This window comes from Cuculus canorus, chromosome 19 (assembly GCF_017976375.1).
Source record: "Cuculus canorus isolate bCucCan1 chromosome 19, bCucCan1.pri, whole genome shotgun sequence".
Lineage (NCBI taxonomy): Eukaryota > Metazoa > Chordata > Aves > Cuculiformes > Cuculidae > Cuculus > Cuculus canorus.
The window spans coordinates 7,164,900-7,187,644 of NC_071419.1; the positions used below are offsets into that span (position 1 = coordinate 7,164,900).

At 50.2% G+C, this 22,745-nt stretch overlaps 1 protein-coding gene across 1 annotated transcript in view; it reads left to right on the forward strand.

Annotated features, from left to right (window-relative positions):
* Positions 1 to 9,342: 9,342 nt before the first annotated feature.
* Positions 9,343 to 22,745, forward strand: part of MEGF9 (multiple EGF like domains 9) — a 56,878-nt gene continuing 43,475 nt past the window's right edge. The window contains exon 1 of the mRNA XM_054084428.1: positions 9,343 to 9,731. Within this exon, the coding sequence (XP_053940403.1) occupies positions 9,461 to 9,731 (271 nt within the window). The 5' untranslated portion in view covers positions 9,343 to 9,460. The remainder of the gene's footprint in view (positions 9,732 to 22,745) is intronic.

Genomic DNA, 22,745 nt, shown 5'->3' on the forward strand with positions numbered 1-22,745 from the left:
GATTAGTTGTACTATGCAAACAAGACTGTCTTTCTGTCTGAGAAGTGCTGCCACATCATCCTCCTCCCAGCCCCAGTGCCCCTAGTAATGCAGTGCTTTAGAGGAGAGCAGATTGGCTGCAGCACAGGAAGCAGATGTTGCACAGCTGTGCACACTGCGTGGAGCAACACTGACATGCAGCGGTCATCTGCTGCCACCTCCTCCTGCCTCCCCCTGCCCATCCCGCAGCCCAGAGGGATGGATGGAGGCCAAGCCTTGCATCGCATCCCGAGAATTTAGCTATTACCCATCCTGGCTGGTAATCTTCCTCCCACAACAGTGATGTTTGCCACGGAGAAGTCACCTGTTGGTTGAAAATGAGGGAATTGTTATCAGGTCTCCAGCAAGAAGCATTTTTTTTCAGCGTATTCTTTAGATTTCTTTAAAACTGACCCATGATGCTGCCTGTAAGCGACTGTGCTGCTTGCAGCTTAGGGGATGCTGATGGAGAATTGTTCCCAGATGGAAAAGTGTCTGTATACACTATAGCTGCAATGCTCAAATAGTAAAGGAAAAGAAAGGGAGAAGAATTTCAGGTATTTCAGCTCCCAGAAGCTCTGCTGGCAGCTGCATTGCTCAGAAGAGCTTGGCCACACCGGGTGCCCATGCCAAAAATCTCCCTTTTTTATCAGTGCTAATCTGGTTTGAGGCTTGCCCAGGATAGCGGCATGAGCTTGGGGCTGTGCTGGCTTCTGGCCGTGCTGCCCACCGCTGTCATCGAGTTGTTCAGCACACATTCAAGGTAATATCAGCTCGTGTTGTACCTGGAGATGAGCCAGGTGTGACCAGCTGGCCCAATCCTCTGCTCTGCAGGGGTCTGCAGACCTGAGCCCAGTCGTGGATGGATGTCTGCCACCCTTAAGCAGCAAAACTTAGGACTGATGATGACAGAGAACAGGAGGAAAAGGACAACAGGGGAATTGTAACATCTGATGCAAAAAAAAAATCTCCCTTTTCCCAGGCTGTAAGTCAGTATCCGTCACTTAGCAAACTATACATTACATTAAAAGACCAAAATAAGCTATTATGCCCAGAATAAGTGTGAATTTGAAGCAGTTCAGTGAGAAACACCTAGGAAGGAAGAAGGAGCTCCAGCCTTAGCAAAGGGGATAGTTTGGGCTGGTTTCGTTCTGTATAAGGACTCAAAGGAGGGGTTGTATTGGAGCACCAGCACAATGGAAGCTTCCTGGCAACGTGTGATGTTTTAGCCAAAAGACTGAATGAGATTCTGGAACGTGTGAGAGTGGAAACGGTGAATAGGAGTTGGGGAGGGTTTTACCTTTTTGTGGGACTGAGGAGACTGATTTGGGAATTTTGCATCCAGTTCAGGTGTTTGCATTTAAGAGAGGGTGTTGGGGGGTGTTGAAAAAAAGCTACAAAAATGATTGAAGGACTGGAGAAATGGCCTTACAGAGGGGAGAACTTAAAGATATCCATCTGTTTGCATTATTAAAAAAAAGAGGTTGCAAAGTGACTTGCTGACAGTGTAGAAATACATTTGTGGGGAGAAAAGAGCAGGAATTGCAGGTTTTGTAGTCTAGCATGGGGAAGAAAACAGACGGATGGCTGGGAGCAAGAGGCAGGTGAAGTCAAACTGGAAACTAATCACCTTCATTGTCAAAAAAAACCCAACAGGTCCAACATTTTTTAGCAAATCCAAAGGAAAATGATGGCTGTTTTTCATTCTCGGTGTCTTGAAATGAAGACTGTTTTTTTTTTTCTGAAAGACGCATTAGCTAAGGCACAAGGTAGCACTTAATGGTTAGGGTTTAACATGGAGATTGTTGGATTAAAATGATTGTACGGACGCACTCAGCATTGCAGCAGCATCCACGGATGCATTATCACATATGTTTGGGCTTATCCAGCAGGCTTCTGAGCAGGGCTGATGGAGGATGTTAACTCAGGAGGAAGGATGTAGTTGAGAAGTGAAGGGGAAAAAATCCATCGGAAGGCTTTATTTTGTTACTGGCTTTTAATCAGAGAGAAGTAAAAGTGACCCCCTTGACACAACCATCTACAGGTGCAGAGCGGCTGGCTGGGGTACGGCCGGATAAGCTGCTGTAAGGGGGTGGACGAGTAGCTGTCCTGAATTAATGCAATCAGTTTAAGAAGGGTTTTAGCTGCGCTGGTGCAGAACATACTTGTAATGACAGCCTTGAAGTCCTTCTGAGTGGAAATGCCAGATCTGGTTTTCGGAGGGTGGGATTTTCCCTACGCTGGTTGTACATCTGCTCTTTTGTGCTGGACAATAGAAAGGCCCTTTCCTCTCTGGTCCCGCTCTCACTGCCATGCCTGGCCCTGTTCCCACTGACGCAGGCGATCATTCTGCCTGCTCCCAGGCTCCTTACATCCACCCCATCGCCTGCAGTCTCTGCTCCTGGCAGCTGAGAGCAGCTGGGAACGGTTGGATTTTGGGATGTGCAGAGAGCAACCAGTTCACCAAAGACACAGTTAGATTTTGGGATGTGTGGAGAGCAACCGGTTCATGAAAGGCATGGTTGGATTTTGGGATGTGCGGAGAGCAGCCAGGCATGGCTGGACTTTGGGATGTGACAATGCCTAGTTGTGGCTTCTTCTAGTAGCAATGAAGTTCAGTCCCAAGCACTTGATGGAGAAGTAGAAGTCTTGCTTTGTCAGCTGATGGATTGGCCGGAGAGAGCCCAGATGATCACTAAATATCCCACCTGCACTTCTGTGAATATCAGAGACCTTCTGTCCTGCATTCATGCCAAGACTTTCCTAAATCATGCAGGGGATGCAGGGGATGCAGGGTTTGACGACTGAAATGATCAAACACTGACTCATCCCAAACGCTGTGCTTAGTTGGGCTTCAGTCCAGCCTAATCCCAACTCCAACCACATCTTCCTGTCCTGCTCCTCATGTGATGCTGCAGCCATGGTCCCCACTGCGAGCCAGGATGAACCCCAGATTTGCCAGAGCCTCGTGGGGGTTCATTAAAACAAACACATGGAAACAGTCAAATTCCAAAACTGGCCTTGAGTTTTCTGGGAGGAACCTTGGGCTCTGGGGAGAGCACCTGGCTCAGTGTGACCAGCTGCCTGCATTAGGTAAGGTGGGAATAGCTGTTTAATTTAGACAATCTCTTATCCCCTCCCACCCTATGTCCCAAGCAATAATGCGCTTTCAATATTCAATGAGAAAAACCTGGAGAGAAAAGGAAAAAGTATGTCTGTGGCAGAAAGCAAGAGAGATTGGAAGTGTTACCAGTGCTTTAGGGAGGGTAATAGCAGGAGATTTGCTAAAGGGATCCGAAAGAAAAGCCCTTTTTCAAAGGAATTGTATAATCCCTGATAGCTCAATGTCTCACACTCGAGGACTTGCCTTCACGATCTGCCATCAGACAAGAGGATTTGCTGCTCTCTTCTGTGAATGTGCAGTACAAAAACCTTTCCCACACTCATTTTCTAAATCGTGTTTGAAGGGATGCTCCTCTGCTCATGCTGACTGGCAGAGTTGTCCCTGTTTTGTGCCCCATATTCAGAGAACTGCAAATAAAAAGGGGAGCAGAGAGCATCTGCCGTGGAGTGATGCCCCTCAAAGTCTGGAGCGCAGCATCCCTGCAGCCAGGAACTGGGGAGAGGTGTCTGGGGTGATGCAGAGCACTGCGGGGGCTGCGTTGGAGAAGAACCATCTGGAGGCTTCTTCTAGGCTGTTTTGGAGGCTAAAAAACCAACTGGGTGTGAGACAAGGTGTGCACAGGGGAGGGAGAATCGTTTGGGGTGTGCAACAAGGACAGGATATGTCTGTTTGTGCATGTGCGCACTTGTGAGATGCGTGTGCAAGAATGGAGTGGGAAGGAAGATCTGTGTGTAAGAGCCCAGAACAGCTGCTTGTTGGCGCCCATGGGTGTGATTGCAGCCCTGCCAGCTCCTCTGGTTCAGCTGAGAGGTGCCATCTCCAAGAGATGCGCTGGGGCTGGCGTCCCCAGGCCCACACCAGCCCAGGGGTCCTGTGCTTGATTGCAGCTCTGCAGGGAGCTCAGCTAGCGGCAAAGCTCATCTGGCAGCAGGAAGGCTGGAAAAGGTTTCAGTGGAAGCGATTTTTATTGGTGAGTGTGGTTTTGCTGAAGTCAAACCATTTTGTGGGCACACGTAGGAAATCATTGACACGGGAAAAAATCTGAACCATTCATTTTGACCTTCAGAGGATAATTATTTTGCAAAGCATTTCATTTCAACAAATCGCTCACATTAGTTTTGATGTCACCACTCAGATTAATTGAATTTCAACCATCCCTGCGTGTGATCCGCTGGTTCCTGGGCTGCACCCTTGCAGGCTGCACCCAGCGCTGAGCTCCAGTGGCACGCGAGGCACCCTCTTCCGTTGCCCTGTTCCAACTAACAAGGCAAATGCAGTCCCCCGCCCTCCATCAATGCTCCTGAAATTTGGGGAATTTGGGATGCACAATAGGATTTGGAGGTAAAAACAGATTTGAAAGTGACACAGTTGTTCACGAAGGTGAAATTGTAGTGTCTGAGTGATCAGAGTTAGCGGTGCAGAGCCCATCCCTCCCTGCTCAGCTCTTCCAATCCAGCATCTCGGAGGGCAGCGATAAACATAAGCAGTAGCCAATTTATTTGGTCTTTCGCATTTGTAGGACATTTTTGATGCAAAAAAAGGAGCTTAGCTTTACATTTGTATGACTTTGACATGCTTAAAGTTAAGCCGCTCTTTAAGTGTGTGCAGAATTGGGACCTATTAGCGGTACACGTAGCACCACCACGTCCCGCTCCCTGCTGCCAACGTTTGCCCCCTGCAAGAGAGGGAGGTCCGGCTGCTAATTGCATTTATTTGAAATGACGACAGACTTGTGCTAATGCTGGATTTGTTTATGCTCACGGTAGAAGCAGCAGCTGCTGTGGCATGCGGCATTTCGCAGCCCCGTTGGCCAAGGACGTGACTTTTGCTGCTGTCTGGGTAGTTGTAAGAAAGACATCAGACATTTGCAGTTGCTTTATGCAAAGAAAAAAAAAAGTATGTGAGGCCTATGGAGGCTGTGGGGCGGCTTAGAGCCAGGGCAGAGCGATTCCTCTTCCCTGCTGTACCCAGGAGCTGGGATGAGGCTCCTCCTGGGGGCTGTGCAGGGAGACAGAGGGAGGGATGCTCAGCACCACTGGGCAGTGATGGGGTTCATGGTGAAAGCAATCAGCCAAAGGCACTTTTAAAGCAACATCATTATTTTGGAGACGTATACAAGGGTAAATGCCCCATGAGCACAGCGTATGAGGCAACTGGACCCCGAAGGAGGAGGAATTTGTTGGCTTGTGGAGGCTCAGTGATGGTGTGGATGCTCTTCCTGCACACTGAGGTGGCCTCTGCCCACCAAGCGCCACCACCAGCAGCCATGCACTTGCAGAGACGACTTTCCAGGCTGCAATTTTAATTCGCTCGCTTTCATTTATATTCAAATCAGAGGATAAATGTAGGCAACGCATGCACTTCAGCTAAGGCAAAGCTGCCGTTTCCGAACAACCACACAGAAGGTATTTTAAACTACATGAAGAAAGAGATGAAGACACAGAGCTCTGCAACCTGACTTATCTTTGTGTTGCTAATATTGGCCCAGTCATGAAAAGAGAAAGAACTTTAAAAATCATTTGCTTCCCAACACTCGTGCTGTTTACTTGGCTCCAGAAGTGACAATAAAGCTGTGACTTCTGCTTGTGTTTTAACTCAGTTCCAGCGTCTCATGCGCAGGTTTGCAGAGATGCTCCTGGGGCTTTCAAATCCCAACTACTCTTTATTTGATTTAAAAAAAAAAATAATGATAACTATGCATGTAGAACATTGCAAATAATCACCGAGGAAGTGCAGCCTAAAGAATATATTGATCTCCCTCAAATCAGGGCAATGTTTGACAGGGCTCTGCAAAGGGAGAGAAGAGCACTCCCCTCAAGGGCAAATCCTTCAAGGATCTGCTGGGTCAGGCTCTTAAATAAAGGTGAAAATCTTCCAGCACTGAGTGCGGCTCAGACTCACAGGCTGTGCGCCCTGATAAAGCACATGGGCTCTCGCTAATAATCCTCTGCATTTAAAGCATAATTTTGCCCTGAAAGATGATCCTGATGCGCTTAAAACTGACAGTGCCCTTTTGCAATGCGCTTTTCAAGCAGCCGTGTGCTAACACCTACACGTGCTGACCATGCTGAGACAGCTTTGCTCCTGGGTTCCTGCAGCAGATTTGTTCAGCCCCGTCGTTTCTGGGCTCTGCCTACCCCAGAGCACCCGGGACTGTCAGAAACCACGTAATAAGTGTTGACTTAATGGGAATTGTGCAGCAAAACGCTGGTAGGTGCTTTGAAAACTAAGTCTGTGGAGGGGATTCATTACTCCTGCATTGCAATTAATGATAATTGAAAAAAAAAGAAGAGGTTTTTTGTGTGTTACGCTGGGTGTCAGAATTAACATCTCATTGAATTATCAAAGCTTTCAAGCAGTGGGTGGTGGAGAAAGTGGCTTGGGGCTTGCAAATAGGTCAGAGGAAGAGCTGGTTGCTAAATATCTAATGGAAACTTCTCACTGGGGAAGAAAATCTTGCTGATTTGATAGAAGAGGAACAATTCCGAGGAGGATATCAATACCCTCAAAACTTATGAAAAAAACAGGCACGGAGGCTGGGCTGCCTGCTCGCAACCTGGGCTTTGTGTCAGCCCTCCCCATTCCCTGTGGATCCATCCTGCTCAGACGTGCGTTTCTCACCTTCTCATTGCAAAATGAAAACATAAAGAGAAAGGCAGCACGAACATTCTGGTGGCTCAGTGCCAGCGCAGGTCTGCTCTTTGTCCTTCGCATCCCTGGCTGAACGCCGTTGAAAGTGGCCGGCAGCTTTTTGGGTGCTTGTTTTTTGGGGTCCACCCAGGGACTGTTCGGGTTTGGTGTTCAGGGGTGTGAAGCGCTTGCAACAATATTTGAGATCAACAGGGGGAGCGGCGAGTCCTGCTGAAGCTGTCCCTGCACAGTGCCTGGGACATGCCACCCACATCCTCCATCCCCTTCGCCCAGCATCTCCCATAGCCTTTTCCCAGCATTTCCCCCAGCCTTTGCCCAGTCCTTGCTGCGCAGAGTCGCAGCTTTGGGGGCCAGCAGTTATTTCCATCAATGTGAGAATTCAGCTCTAGGGGTTTCTACCCTGCTGCCGCCCAGACGTGGCGTTGCCGCAAAGGTTGCGTGTGCCACCATCGCAGCAGAGACAGTCAATTGTATTTCTGTAGCTCTTTATAATGACTTTATAAGCCAGCACTGAAATCAGCCAGTGGTGCAGTAGTCTCTGGTTTTGTAGACCTCCAGAGGTGACCAGTCCTCTTCCATGGGTCCTGCCGGGATAAGGATGGCTCAAGGACATCTGCCACAGGCAGGATCTTCATCTCCATCCTGTGTTGGGGTAACAGCATGGGGTCACCTGGGGATAAAGAAAGACTGTGAAGTGCTTAACTGCTCCTCCCAAGTAGAAAGGGAGAATATAGTGTTTTGGAATACTGTGAGCAGATCTGGCAGCCTGCGCTGTGCAGGCACTCGCACCTCCATGGAGACCAGCCCTGAGCTGAGAGATGGGTGCAGGGTCCACCCGTTGGCTGCTAAGGCTGCACAGCTTTTATTTAAAACTCTGGAATTTCTTTGTTCCAGACAACTCTTTCCTTAACAATCGTTTGTCTGCCCAGCTTCTTTCTTCCCATTCGCATAGACAATAACCTTGTGTGAATCGCTGGAGGAAGGGCTTGATCAGCAAGCCATCCGCCCTCTCTGCCAGCTGTATTCCTTCCCCCTGATCGGAGGAACTCCTTGGTCCCCGTGGGGAATGACAGGCTGACAACAATTATAAAAAGCAAGTCTCAGAAGGGTTTGTCTCCATGGGGAAAATGGTGCAGCATAGCTGCTGGGGAATAATAATTATACTATTATGCGGGAATAAAGTCCCATTTATTTCTGGGAAAAGGATGGATATGGGGGAAGAATCGTGAGTTATTGCAGAATAATTAATCGACAGCAGCTCTGCTGGGCATTGTCTCCATTGTAGACAGCCCCTAAATATCGCACTAGAGAAGGACTCGCAGCCCAGACCAGTGGATGGCTGAAGGTGGGGCTGCCTCATTCCAAAGAGATGCTCATCAGCATCCTCCGGCTTCTGCAGGAACAAGAGAGGATGGAGACACTCACCTGGCAGTGCCACACGCCTGTGGGCAGTCATGGACAGCCAAGAGCCACTGTGCCCCCAGTGCTCCGCACCATCCCGTGGGATGCCCAGGGGTGGCTGCTGCCCGTAGAGCGCCCTACGGCCCACGCAGCAGCTCCGGCACACCCCGGTGTGCAGCCACGTGCCTTTGTGTTGATCCGAGCAGCGTTTCCCCCACCGCGCAGGGCTGTCGGCACATGCCTGTGTCTTGCTTCAACGCGTGTGAAGCAGCGATCACCCAGTTGGGTCCTGTAAATAATTAATATATGTGTCACTGTACTTCCTCCCCTCGCTGTGCTGTCCATCGCTCCTCCGGATGGAGGGATTTGGCCGAGGTTACTCCTAATGTCCAGCCCCAGCAGGACCATGGAGGGGGTTGGATGCTCCCCTTGGATTCCTCATCCCCAGGTTGCATCCGTACCGGGTAGGAAACAGCTCCAGCCTCGGAGACGAGCAGCACAAAGGGGAACGGCATCCCTGCAGGTGTGGGGATGGGACATGGAGATGGTGGAGGTGGGATGGGACAGGTGGATGGAGGTGATTGGCGGCGAGGGGGGCTGTGTGGAGGGGAGACCACTGATGCTCCCAGAGAGTGGGAGCGTGGAGGGAGCATCATCCCGGTAGGGATGAACCGTGCTGCTTTGTGTCCAGCTGTGCGTCCCACCGCCTCCTTCATTGTTGTGTAAAATGGGGAAACAGGGAGCGAGGGGGGTGGGCGTATTATAATAATAAAACTACGAAAAAACCAAAAAAATAGCGAAAAATAGGAAAAAGGGGAAAAAATAGAAAAATACTAAAAATACTAAAAATGCTAAAAAATATTAAAAATAATAAGAAATATATAAAATAAAAAATATATTAAAAATTCTGTATTTTATATTTCTCTACCCAAATAAAGCCCGGGAGAGCGCGCCCGCCCAGCCCCGCTCTCGGGGCTCTGGGGGGTCCCTGGGGGCACCGCCCCCCCACAGCCCCACCCCCTCTAAGCTCCGCCCATCTCCCCGCCCCCTCCGCTCGCTGATTGGCGCAAAGCAGCCGTCAGTGGGGCGATCTCGCGGCTGATTGGCTGCGCTGGGCCCAGTGGGCGGGGCTTGTGCCTGTCAGCCCTGCCGGGGCGCGGCGGCTCGGCGGCAGCGGCATGGCCGGCTGAGGCGGGCGGGAGCCGCCGCCCGGCCGCGCTGCCGTCCCGGTGCTCTGGGTGGGTGAAGGAACGTCTGGATGAATGAATGAATGGCGGGATGAGGCGCCGGTCGAGCACCGCGCCCGGGCTCGCCCTTCTTTGCCTCGCCGCCCTCCTGGCCGCCGCCGCCGCCGCCACCGCCGCGCTGCCCTCCGCTACCTCCGAGCCCGGCAGCGGTAGCGGCGGCCCCGCCGACAGCAGCCCCGCTCCGCCCCGCCGACAGCCCGCCGTGCCCGCCAGCGCCCCGCCGGCCGCCGAGGAGGAAGAGGAGGAGGAGGGCGAGGAGGAGGAGGAGGAGGCGACGGGCGGCCCCGCAGGTGAGCGGGAGGGCGGCGGGACGGGGCTGCGCCCTCCGCCCGGCGGACAAAGGAGCGGGTCAGGGGGGTTGGAAGGGTCCCCGGGGCTCCCCGGGTGCGGCCACGGCAGGTTAGCGGGGAACACGCGAGCATCCCCATCCCTTGTGCCCGAGGCGGGGGCAGCGACCCCCGGGCAGCGCTGGGGTGGGACGGGTGGGGTACAAACTGTGCTCCGCTGGGGTGTTAGTGAGGTCTGGGGGAGCAGCGGGGTGAGGGCTGGTCCTGGGTCCCCAAAACGTCCTTCCCCCTAGAACTCCCCAAGGAGGAGCTGGAAACAAGTCTTTCCATCACCGTGGTGTCAGGGCAGTGTCCAGCAGGGTGGGCACTGGCTTTGAGCATCGTAGAAGCACCAAACTACACCGGAGGTGTTAGCAGGGTGGGTGCTGGTCCTGGGTCCCCAATGCATCCTTCCCGGGAGCCGTTCCTAGTGTTCCCCAAGGAGGAACTGGAAACAGGTCCTTCCATCACCGTGGCGTCAGGGCAGTGTCCAGCAGGGTAGACACTGGTTTTGAGCAATGTAGGGGCATCAAACCATGCCGGAGGTGTTACTGGTGTTTTGGGGAGCAGTGGAGTGGGTGCTAGTCCTGGCTCCCCAGAGCATCCTTCCAAACAGCCATTCCTGTTCCTGCCCAAGGAGGAACTGGAAACAGGTCCTTCCCTCACCGTGGCGTCAGGACAGTGTCCAACAGGGTAGACACCTTGAGCATCTCGGGGGCACCAGACTGTTCCAGGAGTGTTACTGCTGTTTGGGGAGCAGCAGGGTGGGTGCTGGTCCTGGATCTCCAAAGCATCCTTCCCCAGAGCCATTCTTATTGCTGCCCAAGGAGGAGCTGGAAACGGGTCCTTCCATCACCATGGCATCAGGGCAGTGTTCAGTAGGGTAGACACTGGCTTTGAGCATCGCAGGGGCACCAAACTGTGCTGTGCTGGGGGTGTTACTGGTGTTTTGGGGAAAAGCGGGGTGGGTGCTGGTCCTTGATCCCCAAAGCATCTTTCCTGGGAGCTGTTCTCAATGCTTCCCAAGAAGGAGCTGGAAATAGGTCCTTCCATGTGGCATCGGGACAGTGTCCAACAGGGTGGATGGTGGCCTCGAGCATCTCTAGGTGGTACCCTGGAGGCAGAGTTGCTCTGTGAGCATCAAGGCTTCCTGGTATCCCACCTCTGTGTGCTGGCAGTGGAATGGGATTAAGAATAACGTGGTGTTGCTGAAGCCCATGTTCTTACCTGTATCTAAAGGTGCGTTTGCAGCCTGGTGGGCACTGGGAAGAGCCTGGGCGGTACACGATGGGTGTGCAAGGGGAGAAAAGAGCTGCGGGCTTTCTCTGTTCTTGGAAACATGCATCTTGGTGCAGCCCACTCCGGGCCTGATCCTGCCCCCATAGCAGCTGGGGGCTTTTACAGAGCTGAGGAGAGCATTATGGAAATGGGAATAAACGGAATTATCAATGAAAAGAAGGAGGAGAAAGGAGGTGAAGGGTGGGCTGGAGGGCTGTGCCTCCATCTGATGCTCTCACTGGGTGTAGCACTGAGTGACAGTGCTGTGAGATGAAAACACTGGTGGTCTTCAAAGCTGAAACTCCAGTTTACTTACAGATTAAGTAGACAAAACTCTGCTGGAGTCCATGGATGGAGCTTTGTCCCCTTATTTCACCAGAGAACTTGACTTTGCTCTACATTTCCAAAGCTTTATGTTCAGACACGTGCAAATGCTATAGCACTGATTCTTTCCTTTTTCTGGTACTTATTTTTTACTCCTTGCTTGGAAGATGTTGGACTTATTAAGGGTATTGAGCTTCCTGTAATGTGGAAGTGATATATTTTGCTCTGCTGGTAGCCTTAGAAGTCTGAACAAGTGGATTAATCAACCCGTTTTTGGCTAGAAATATAATTGGTTGAATACCTGCAGTCTCTTGTTTTCCGACTTTAATTCCTTTTTTTTCCATTGAGATTTGTGTCTTTACTTTCTCCGGAAGAGACAGAATGGCTTAAGATTAGCAATTGCTGATAAAGATAGGAGGGGTTGAGTTTTCTTAAAGCAAAAGCCATTTTCTCTATCGTGCCACGTTCAGAGCTCATCAGCTCAGCAACTCACCTGGTCCATGCAGTGTGGTGTGGTCCCTGGGGCCAAACGAGGGACGCACATACCTGCCCTGAGTCGCATCCCTGTCTGACCTTGTGTTTGTTGCCATCACCAGAGGTATCACTGCTCCTGTCCCATGCTCTGATGGTTTTATGGAGATCATCCCCCTCACATGGGCCAAGTGACAAGTGTCATGCCAGGGTATTGCAAGGTATGAGGTGGTTGGTTTAGCCATGCCTTTGGGATGCTCTCAGACGTCCGTCTATGTGATGGTGCCATAGCATCTTTTTACTTCTGCTGCTACAGGAGGTGCCAGGGAGGCAAGTCGGGAGGTTTTGTGTCTAATCCCCACACAGCCACAGACCCTTCGCAGGCTGCACTCGCCTCTGTTTCAGAAACAGGAACACTGGTGACAAGAACTCTTCCTCACTGTCCCTGGATGTGGAGAGTTCTTATTGTGGAGGTCAGCATCACCCTTTGAAGCCTTAAAGTGCCAATTATTAATGGCTGCAGCCACTTGGTCTCAAAATTGCTCTCTGGTGCCTTTACGCTGTGATAGTGACCAGGGTGGGAACACATGGACAGATTAAGTCTTCTCAAACAGACTAATTTGTTACTCGTTAGCAGGTTGAGATTAACCCTGGCGGATGAGGGATTGCTGGTGTGCATGCAGGTTGGGTGGATTTTAGGGCAGCTGGCGGGGATGAGGTGGCAGTAGGAGGAGATGCTTAGCTCAGCAGCATCCCCCTGTGTGATCCCCTCCCTCACGGAGGTGGTGTGAGTGGGTGGTACAGTTGGGGGGTGTGTGGGAGCTGGGCTCTGTGGGTTTTGTGGGGGACTTTTCCATGCTGTGCTGCCTGCTGAGGGTTGCTGGAGTCCAGCACAGAGGTTTGTTTTCAAAGGGCACTAAGTACCGAGGGTACAGTGTAAAGTGGGCACCATGAGTTTAGCCAAACCACTCCTTTTGCTTTAATTCAAGCATGTTTTCAATACTACTTCTTCAATTCAATAGGGAATTAGTGCATTATATGCTTTATTGCATGAAACAAATGGGGCTTTTCTCATGCACATTATTAGAAAGGCTTCCTTTAATGCTGAAGGTGTTATTACTGTTAAGAAATTGGTATAAGAGTCCCCATGTTCAGTGTTTGTTCAGCGCTACCAAGATTTAAATTCCCACTTCAATGCATTTTTCTCCGTCTGATTTAAGAAGTATTTCGGCTACCGCCAAGCTGCCTGCTTGCTTCACTCTTTCTATTCCCTTTCCCAACTTCAAGATGTTTATTTTTCTTTCCAAGCCTGTGATCCTGTTAAAATCCTGGATTTTGTTTTTAAGAGAAGTAAATTGCTAATCCTCTTGTTTGTGTAGACAAGCTTAGAAGTATCTCCTGCCTTATCCTAAAGCCCCTAACACCCGCCGGAGACTCTGCCTCTTGCTTTTATACAAAATAGTCTCGTTTTGAAGCAAAAGCTGGAGCTTCGCTGGGGAAGCTGACTTGGGGATGTCTGCTGTTCGAAAGGCTGCTTGGTGTTGGAACAGAGATGTGGCTGCTGTGGCCAGTGTAGTCCTGGTTGGATTTTCCCTGCCTAGTGAACAAAACTCCTCTATTCCACTCATTTCTGTAGGGCAGTGTTGAACAATATGGGTCTATCTAACAGACACTGTGCTGATGCTTTTCCAGCCCCACGCACAGCAGATGGGTGGGCTGAAAAGCCCAACGCTCCTTGCTCAGCCTCGCTGTGCCCGTGCCATGGCTGGGTCAGCAGAAGAGCTGCATCCAGACCTTGGCTTTAGGCATCTTTAGACTGTATGAGCTGTTTCAGTTTGTGCAAGCTGTTGCCTTCTCTCCTCCCTGTGGTTTCCATAGTGCTCCCAAATGTGACCCTGAATCTCTGCTCTTTGCCTCTCCACATCATGGGAGGGGACAACAAGCGATTTCTGCTGCAGCCACAGGGCAGGAAATGCAGGTGGCGCGACTTCTCGGAGCAGTTAACCACGGGAAGGTGTTCGTGATGCTACGGAAATGGGTGAAAGCTGAGTCAGGCTGTGGAATGATGTTTCATGGGTCTTCAGCCTCTGGCATGGGATCATCTCTCATGGGGATGCTCACAGCCAGAGGGAGGAAGTGCAGCCGGACACCCCCCTGTGGGTGGTAGCCACAGATTTGGGTGGGATTATCTGGTGGGTTTAGCTTGGAAAGACGAGCCTGACAAATCCCTGGAGGTAACGCAGGGTGGCCTGGCTAATTGGCTGGCCATGGGAGAGGCAGCTGGGTGAGGAGTGGAGCTGGTTATGACTACTGGCTTTGTTTCTTCACCATCCAGCTGGAGAGGTGCAGGGTTTTTCTTTTGTGCAGGATGTGTGGAGAAAGGTCTGTGCACCCTGCATGTGCCAGAAGCACCATGTGGATGCACCAGGGATGTCCCTGTGGCACTGCTGTATGGGGAAAGGGTTTGGCCCAAGCCATGAGGCCATCAACCCTCCCAGACCTTCCCACACCAGGGCTGTGCTCCTCAAGGGATTAGGAGATCTCAAATCCTGGTGGGACAGAAACAGTCATGTTGCTGAAGGCATTTCTGGGACATCTTGCCAGTGCTGATCCCTTTGCAGCTCTGAGTGGCTCCTCTTCCCTCCTTTTCCCATCTGGCCATTAGCCCTTCAGTAGAGGTCTCCCCAGACAGGTTTGCTCCGTGGTTGGCTTTTTGTTTCCATGCTTAGCATTACTCAGGAGTCTCTTGGGGATGTGTGTAAATGTTTAATGCCTGAGCAGGTTGGGTTTCTGTGGCTAGAGCTGAACAGTAGGTGAGACTAAGTGTTTGTGATGGACTTTGCCTTAAAAATCTCCATTTCTTTAGGTGCAAGCAGAGGTCCTGCCCTCTGGTGCTGGGCTCGTATGCAGTCACCTGCCTGAATGTCCCTGCTCTGCCTCTGACCTGGGGGAGCTGAGTAGATTCAGCTGAGACTCTCCTGCCGCTCATCACTTGGGAAGGCAGCTTAAGCTTCCCTTGTTAGAGGGTTTGGGATTGTGTTCAATGTGGTTCCTGAGATAACTTGCTTTCATGATGACAGAGGGATTTAATTTTTTTTTAAAGAAATGGAAATTAAGTGACAGACGTAAAGGTTGAGAATGAGAAATATGGTTGTGTTACTTGGGACCAGTATGGGAGCAGCCAGGGCAGAGAGAGCTTTTTTCAATGAAGTGATAAATCATGGTATTTACATCTTTGAGCTTAAAATAAAGGGATGTTGCCCACAGCAGAAAATGTCACTCCATTGCCTTCCTCCCTGCCTCCATGCTTCTGGCTGAGTCATTCTTGAGTCAGATGCATCCAACTGTCCTGACTAAAGATTTTGAGATTCCGGCACTTGGTGATGCTCAAAAAAATCAGGATGTTTTTGGAGGACCTATAGAGCATGCAAGGTCTCCTTTGTTAGCTTCCCTCTGTGGGGCACAGTGCTGGAGTTTTGCTTTTTTTTTCCTTTTAAGTGATAGTTGAGATTTGGACATCATCACATCCGAATAAGTTCCCTCTTGGAAAATACCATGTGAAACAGGGCTGCTACTGTTGATGTTGAAATTATTTATCTGGCTACTCTTGGCAATACCCAAATGCCAGCCTGTGGTGAGGCCACTGCCAACCCCTGCAGCGAAGTTGCTGAAACACCGATTAAAATGGTTTGCTTGAAGGTGTGTGGTGGGCATGGGGTGTCCCGGCCCCATTTGCCAATGCCAGTGGTCCTCTAGGCTCTGCAGGGGTGGTTCTGGTTCCCAGGAGCTGGGGCAGTTGAGGTCAGGGTGCTGGAGTGTGACTGGGGATGACTCTTGCTACGCAGACTGGGGTTTGCATGGGGTACAAAGGTTGTGTCTGTGCAAACAGCTGGGAAATGCATGGGATGGGTTTCCCTGCTGGTGGCTGGGTTTGCTCCTGGAGCACTCTTCTGCGGTGCAGGTGGACCCTGCCTTTTCCCAAGGAGGCAGCCTGGGCCTGATCCTGCCTGCTTCTTGGCATGGACCAGGCTGCGTCCGAGGGGAAGTACCACGATAATGAAGGAGCGATGGTGCTGGACTGGCAGCAGAGCTCATCTCATCTTATCTTGCCCCCAAGGTGTAACCTCAGGAGGTGGATAACTGCATCCCAGAGTGGACCACAGTCCGTGGAGGTGGCTGCAGCACCTTGGGGTCTTCTCAGTTAGATGGTGGTGGTGGGCATCAAACCTGTGCCTAAGGCTGTCTTCACGAGCTGTGTGCGGATGAGCAGCATGAGGATGGAGACATCCAGGATTTCCCACACCTCGTGGCTGTGGGCAGAGAAGCACAGAACAAGCTGTCCCTGAAGAACAGAGGCCCCGGATGCGAGTCTGCTGAAGTCAGGGGAAAGATTTCAGAGTTTTTTTTTTTGACAAGAGCCCGTGGCCTATAAATATGCCGGGCTAGATCATTGTGCTGCTGCTAATACTTGGAGAGCTAACGCCAGCTGACTGTCAGGAAGCGCTTCTTCAGATCTGAGGTGCTTGCTGGTGCTTCCAAGAAGCAGCCGAGATCTTAGCAGTGGTGTGATGCATCTGCTACCATTAGAAGGAAACTCATGCCTATGCCAGGTGCTGGAGGCAGGGATTTCTCTTGCAGCCATGTGGCTGGAAGGGAAGGCTCCTTCTGCTTCACCTCTGACAAGCACTTAAAAATAAACCAGTGAAAATAATGCTAAGAATCTGGATTGCTGTGCAGCACCTAGACTGCACCTGAGACTTCACAGAGCTCTTAAATGAGGTTGCAGCAAGGTCTCGTTCTTGCTTTGGAGGTCCTGGAAACCCACAGGGTTTGCTGCCTTGGCCTATGCTACGTGTCTGAGCTCAACAGGGCTGCTTTGTGCAGTGAGGCATCGCTCAGTGGGAATGGGGGCCGGGGGGAGGCAGAGTCTGGCACTTCCTAATTGGCTGGGGATATTAATATGTTTTATGAGCTAAAGGCTGGATTGCAATCCAGCCATCTGCTGAGCCCTGGGGGGTCGTGTGTCCCCACCACCCCAGGAGAACAGAACTGGTTGCAATTCAGTCTCATTAAATGGGCTGAAACTCAGGGTTTCTGGTTCACAGGAAATTATTTGCTTTTTCAAGTTGAATTTTGGGTTGGGTCAGACTGAAATGAAATGCTTGTTCTTGCATTGCTTCTGTTTAAGCTGTCATTAAGTTCACGGGTTCTGTATCTTGATGTTGCCCCATAGGGTCAATGTCCTTGTTGTGCTCAGGGCTAAATCAATCTCCAGAGTGGAGTTAGGAGCTGCCAGGTCCTTGCCAGGGGGAAATACTCCCCAAATCCCTGTAGGGCTTGTCTGGAGGGATCTTTTATTGGATTAAAGCTTGTCAATCTGGAATTGTTTCAAACAAAATGTCCTGGTCTTGGAACAATTGGATTTCATTTGTTTGGACGGGACTTTTTTCCTCAATTCAGTAGGAAACCTCCCATCAGCATGGGTCATGGCTCCTCTGCAGCCACTCGCTCCCCTCACTGCTCCTCTCCCCATCCCCTCTCCCTGCTTCTTCACAGCCAGGGATGCTGGAAAAGGGGTCCAGCTTCTCCTATGGTGTGAGTTGATTCCATCCTAAATGGTTGGGATCCTGTAGCTGAGTGGGTCTGGGGCAGCCTGGCTGTCACCCCTTGTTTTCACCAGCTATTTAAAGAGGCACGGAATACGGAGGGGAGATGCTCTGCTCACGTGGTTTTCTGGACTGCGCCTAGCTGCCTGCGAAGAATAGACCATCTAAACAGGCTGCCGAAGCGCTAATCAGCCAGGGACCGCTTGAGCTGCCCAAAGCGGCTCTTTTGTGTTGGAGGCTGAACTCCTCCGGCTGATGCTGGTCTGGATCTTCCCATGCAAAATTCCTATCGCCCTTCGTCACACAAGCTGCCGTGGGGTTGTGATGCTGGACAAACATTGTACCCTGCAATAACTCTATGCAACCCCCTCCAGGGAAAGATTTTTGGGGTCTTTGCTCCTGTTTCATATGCACACGAGTCCTATTTCAATAAATCTGGAGCCTCCCTGGAGCTGCATGAACTCATGCGAAGCCTTAGTTTGGTCTTGTGCTGCTTGAAGTAGGGTGTTTTTTTTTTTCCTGAACACCTGCTGTATGAATTAAAATTTGCCTTGTAAATGCAAGCGATTCAGAGTCTGAGCATGAAAGGCAGGCTTTTGCTTTTCGCCTGGAAAAAGAAAAAAGCAAAACCTTGAAGGTTTTGCTCTTGAGGCAGCTCGGCCTTGAAACCAGAGCCCAGGTTGCTTATTTTCCCATTTTTAATTCAGTTGCCCCCATCCTTATTTATCAGCCACTAGAAACATGACGAGGCAAGCATCTCCGCTATTTATAGCTCGTGCTGCTCCACATGCCTGTTTTAAAACGTAGCCAGCTAAATGGCTCTGCAGCCTCTCGGCAAAAGGCTTAATGACAGAGGCATTTTCTATGCATGGATAGAGGTATGTATATTTAAAGGTGGTTGGTCATGAGCCTTCGCCCCGAGCAGGCAAGATGGTTTCTGCAGCCAGGATGTTTCTCCTGGGTGAAGCAAAGATCCTCCAGAACTGTCCTGAAGCTGGGGAAGGGGCTCCGGTTTAGTCTGCACCCCCTGCTCCAGCCACTGTCAGCCAGCCCTGACTGGTGCCACTGGGGATGCTCCCAGCAGAGCTGGACCTCCCATCTCTCCCCTTCACCTTGTCTCTTTGGGGCAGTTATCACTAGACAAGATATACACTGATATTCCTCAAGTTTTTTTTAAAAAATAATGTATTTTTAAGCTGCATCAACCCTTTATTTCTTTTATTCTCCTTTGTGGCATCACCTCTGTATAATTAGGAGGCTCCTGGTGACCTTTACCTGTTAAACTGGTCGTGCCACTTCTCGGATGAATCTGCTTTATTCCTGGTGAATTATCCTACTGCAGTTTTCAGCCAGCTTTACTCTATTTTGACTGACTGGCTGCCTATATTAACTGATAGTGCTGCTTGGGCTGCTTTGATCCCGTATTATTTATGGAAATGATGGCATGTAACTCTGCGTAGCTGATTAATGCTGCATGTATTTTTAATGTGCTAGTTCTGCTGTTTGATCTGTGCTAAATGATTATTCTGTGATGTGTTCCTGGGTTCATTTTCGGTTCCTTATGAAAAGGATATTGAAGTGGACTGTTTGTTTTGTTGCCTTTTTTTCCCAGTGGTCTCGTCTTGTGCTGGTTTTTAAGCTTTCACGGAGCGTTTTCCCAAGCACGGCTCTGCCATTACCACGTGGAGCATTTACACTTTATCGCTATTAATTTGAGCGTTTCATTGGTGGCATTACTCTAAATTCATCGCTGTGTGTGACGTTTCGGGGAGATGCAAAGTGGAAAAACAACTGTTAAGGTGATGCTTGATTCTTCCTCATGTGCCATTGATGAATCCCAGCTTGGCTGTGACTCACACCCAGTGCCATCTGAATGAGAAAGAAACCTGTATAAATCAGAGGGAGTATAATTAATATTTTCTGTGGCTGTCACAGGATGGCTGAGGCTGGTTGATACTAGGAAAATAACTTTAATTGCCAGTGAGGTGTGTTCTGGACCTGCAGCTTCCTTCTCTGAGGTGCGAGATGTGGTCGTGGTTGGGGAGGGAGCAGTGGGCAAACGTCATGTTTCATCCTGGGAAGTACCCACCGCATCCTGTGCGCATGCAGCGCTCTCGGCACTGCTGATGGGAAAGGAGTCCGGTGTCCTTCATTCCTCCTCTAAAATGCTTCCCCATGAGTAGACATGGCCAGTGGGGTGGAAACCAGGAGGTTGTTCCAGGAGGACCATCTGTGAGCTGGAGGATCAGCATTTCCCTTCCCTGGGGGCAAAACAGAGTGGGGGGAAGTTTGGGTTTTTTGGTTTTTTTTTTCATTTATTTCCCCCTCCCTGCCTTTTATAACACCTGCTCATTTTCATGGTATGGGCACAGGGTGTCTCCTAACCCTTGCCCACACCCAGCGCGTGGTCAGGCACATCTCCCGTAGGCGCACTGTGCTCCAGCAACAATTTTGTGAGGACGCTTTCATGAACTGCACTGTAAAGATGCAAAGCGATGCTAGTTGAAAACCTTTAAATGAAAGCTTTCTTCCCCCTCCTCTGAACAGGGCTTTTTGTCAAAATCAGCAAAATACATATCTTTCTGCCAAAGATTCCTTTTCCTTTAATGGATTTTTCCATTGAAAACAGTTTTAACTTGACACTTTGTTTCCTCCCTCCAAGTTTTTCAAAGCTCCTTGGTCCATGAAAAACTTCAATAATTCCGTTTTCCTCCTGCCATCTATTTCAAAGGCATATATAAATATACGTATAATATATGTATTTTTATATATAGTTTTTTTCTGACTGCTATGACTCTTGCCTTTTGTCAGTGCAAACAAAGCAAATATTATAGGCTGTTTTCTGGTGTTTTTCCCCTGCCCAAAAGGGAGATGCGCTAACCTGAGCACTGCAATGAGCCAGTTATTGAGGGGAAATCGGGAGAGCTGTGTACTTCGTTGAGTGCTGAGGGAACAGGCAGGATTTTTGGATACAGCTCCTCCAAACCGTGTTGCTTTTCTGAAAGACTTCTTGATTGCAGACGCATGAGTAATGGGGCAGAGGCATCCACACCTTGGCGGTGCTGTTTGTTGGTGGTGCTGTGCTGGATGGGGCAGGAGGGCATGGTGCCTTACGCAACACCTGCAGCTGGCAGAGTCTGCAGGGGGGGGCTGGCTCTGTACCCCAGGCCCTTCCTACTCCAGGCTAGCACGGGTAACTGGGCTGGGATGTAATTAGGATCCTAGGATATCCAGAGAAGGTGGAGAATCTGCTCCAGGTTGTTTATCAAAGCAAAAGTATTATTCGTCTTAAAGTGGAGCACGCCAACCTGTCGGCTCTTGCCTGGGCTGGATGTTTGCTTGCTTTGTGCCAACACAGGACACGTCTTCACCAGAGCCTCCCTAGCTCATGCTTTGCCCTTCCTTGTCGTAGCCAGTTGGATTTTTTCCAGGTTCAAGTGCTTGAGGAAGGACTGGGCGTGATTTGCCCAATTTTTAAGCTCCCTGGATGACTTGGACATGAACGTGGCCATCCCATCTCTCAGCACTCCCCTCCGCGTGTTGTGTTAAGATCAGTCTTGTGGACTTTTCCAGCAATACTCCCCTAATTCTGTGGCAGGGCTGGGAGTCCCCCCCATTTGGATCGGAGGGACCCAGCAGGCTGCGTGGCATCGCTGCGTCTTGCGCAGCATCCCCTCCGCCGCAGGGCCAGCTGGCACGGGGAGCAGATGGGGAGGTGGAGCTGGGCTGCTCGGCTGGGTTTCAGGCTATGATAAAGCAAAGTGACGTTGAAAACTAAATACCTGTTATCAGAGAAAGGCAAACAGAACCTCTACCTGCCTCCAGCCTTTCTCCCTTCAAGGGCAGGCTGCATGCCTGGCATGTAGCTCCCTGTAAAAGATGTTTTATTATTAATGTGCTTGCTTTGGCTTGGCTGTATTGTTGAGACATCCAAGCTTGACTCCAGATAATGAATGATAAACATTTATCTGGACGTAACTATTTTATTCTGAGTATTTTTTTACTCATGGAAGTTTACAGTAAGTTGTTGACGATGTGCCCTTTGACGTGGATTAGTGCTGATGCCTCACAGTTGGATCTTCCCATCCTTTTCACATCTTGGTTGTTTCTTTTCAAGGGAGGCTTTTGTGCATGTCTAATCCATTTAAAATGAAAAATAAACAAGAAATGGACTGATCTCCGAAGGGTTGTTTGGTATGAGAAGATCTGTGCTGGCTTCCCTTCAGAAGAAGGAGAGCTTTGGGGTGGGATGGAGGGACTAAATGTCCTGCCATGCCTGGGGAGGAGGGCCTTTCTCCCCAGCACCCCAGTTTGGTGTCAGGAGGTGCCTGGAACAATGGCTGTCACCTGTTTTCAGCTTACAAACCTCTTAAAAGCTTCCTAGTAGGTGTGTAGATGGTAAGTTCAGCTTGTAGGCTGCGGAGGTGACGCTTTCCTCTCTCTGCTCCACCACCCATCACCTTGTGATCCTTCTTGGGGACCTGCCTTTGGTCCACTGTCATGTATACACATGAGCTGGGTGGCTCTTGTCTTAGAACCGATACCTCTCCCACCTATTTATATAAATAAAATACCTGGTAATATCTTCAATATTGGCTATGTTGAACGAGAGCCTCTGTGCATTGCCAGAGTTGTGTTGAGTACCTGCAGCTCTCCTGGATTTGGTAGGATTTTGGATGCCCCTTTGGATGCCTGCTCTTTTTGCAGGGTTTGTCTTTAGCAGTAGGGCTGGTGGAAGAGGAGGCGCCGCTCCTCCCAGCCCCTTGCAAGGGTGTTGCAATTCCAAAGCAGTTATTATAAAGCCCTCAAAAATTGGGAAATGGTCAGGGTAGAAATGTCAACAAACCTCTTCTAGCTGACCAACTGGCTGCAGAGGAAGCTCTGTGGTTTTGAGCATCTCTGACTTGGCATTAGGCTTGTTTTTGCCAACCTAAAACCAAGCGCGCTGCTTTTGCTGAGGGTAATTACCCCTTGGTGATGCCAGCCGGGTCGCAGGAAGCGAGTGGGGTAGTGCTGCCAGGGAGGCTCACATCTGACCCTGCAAGGTGGTAATTTAGGTTCAGTGTCTTGGCTCGGGCTTAGTGCCTAAGCTGTGAGTGAGATGGGGAGCGCTGCACAGGCTGCTCGAAACCCTTGTGCCTGGCTGCCTCCATCCTCCCCGTCACGCTTTGAAGGGTTTTGCCTATTTAAAGAAGATTTGTCTGTTCTGTGGGACAGGGCTGATACCTGTTGTACTCTGCTGCTGTGGATGGATTGTGTATTTATTGTGAACGTTTCAGAGAACTGTCTTTAAATCACT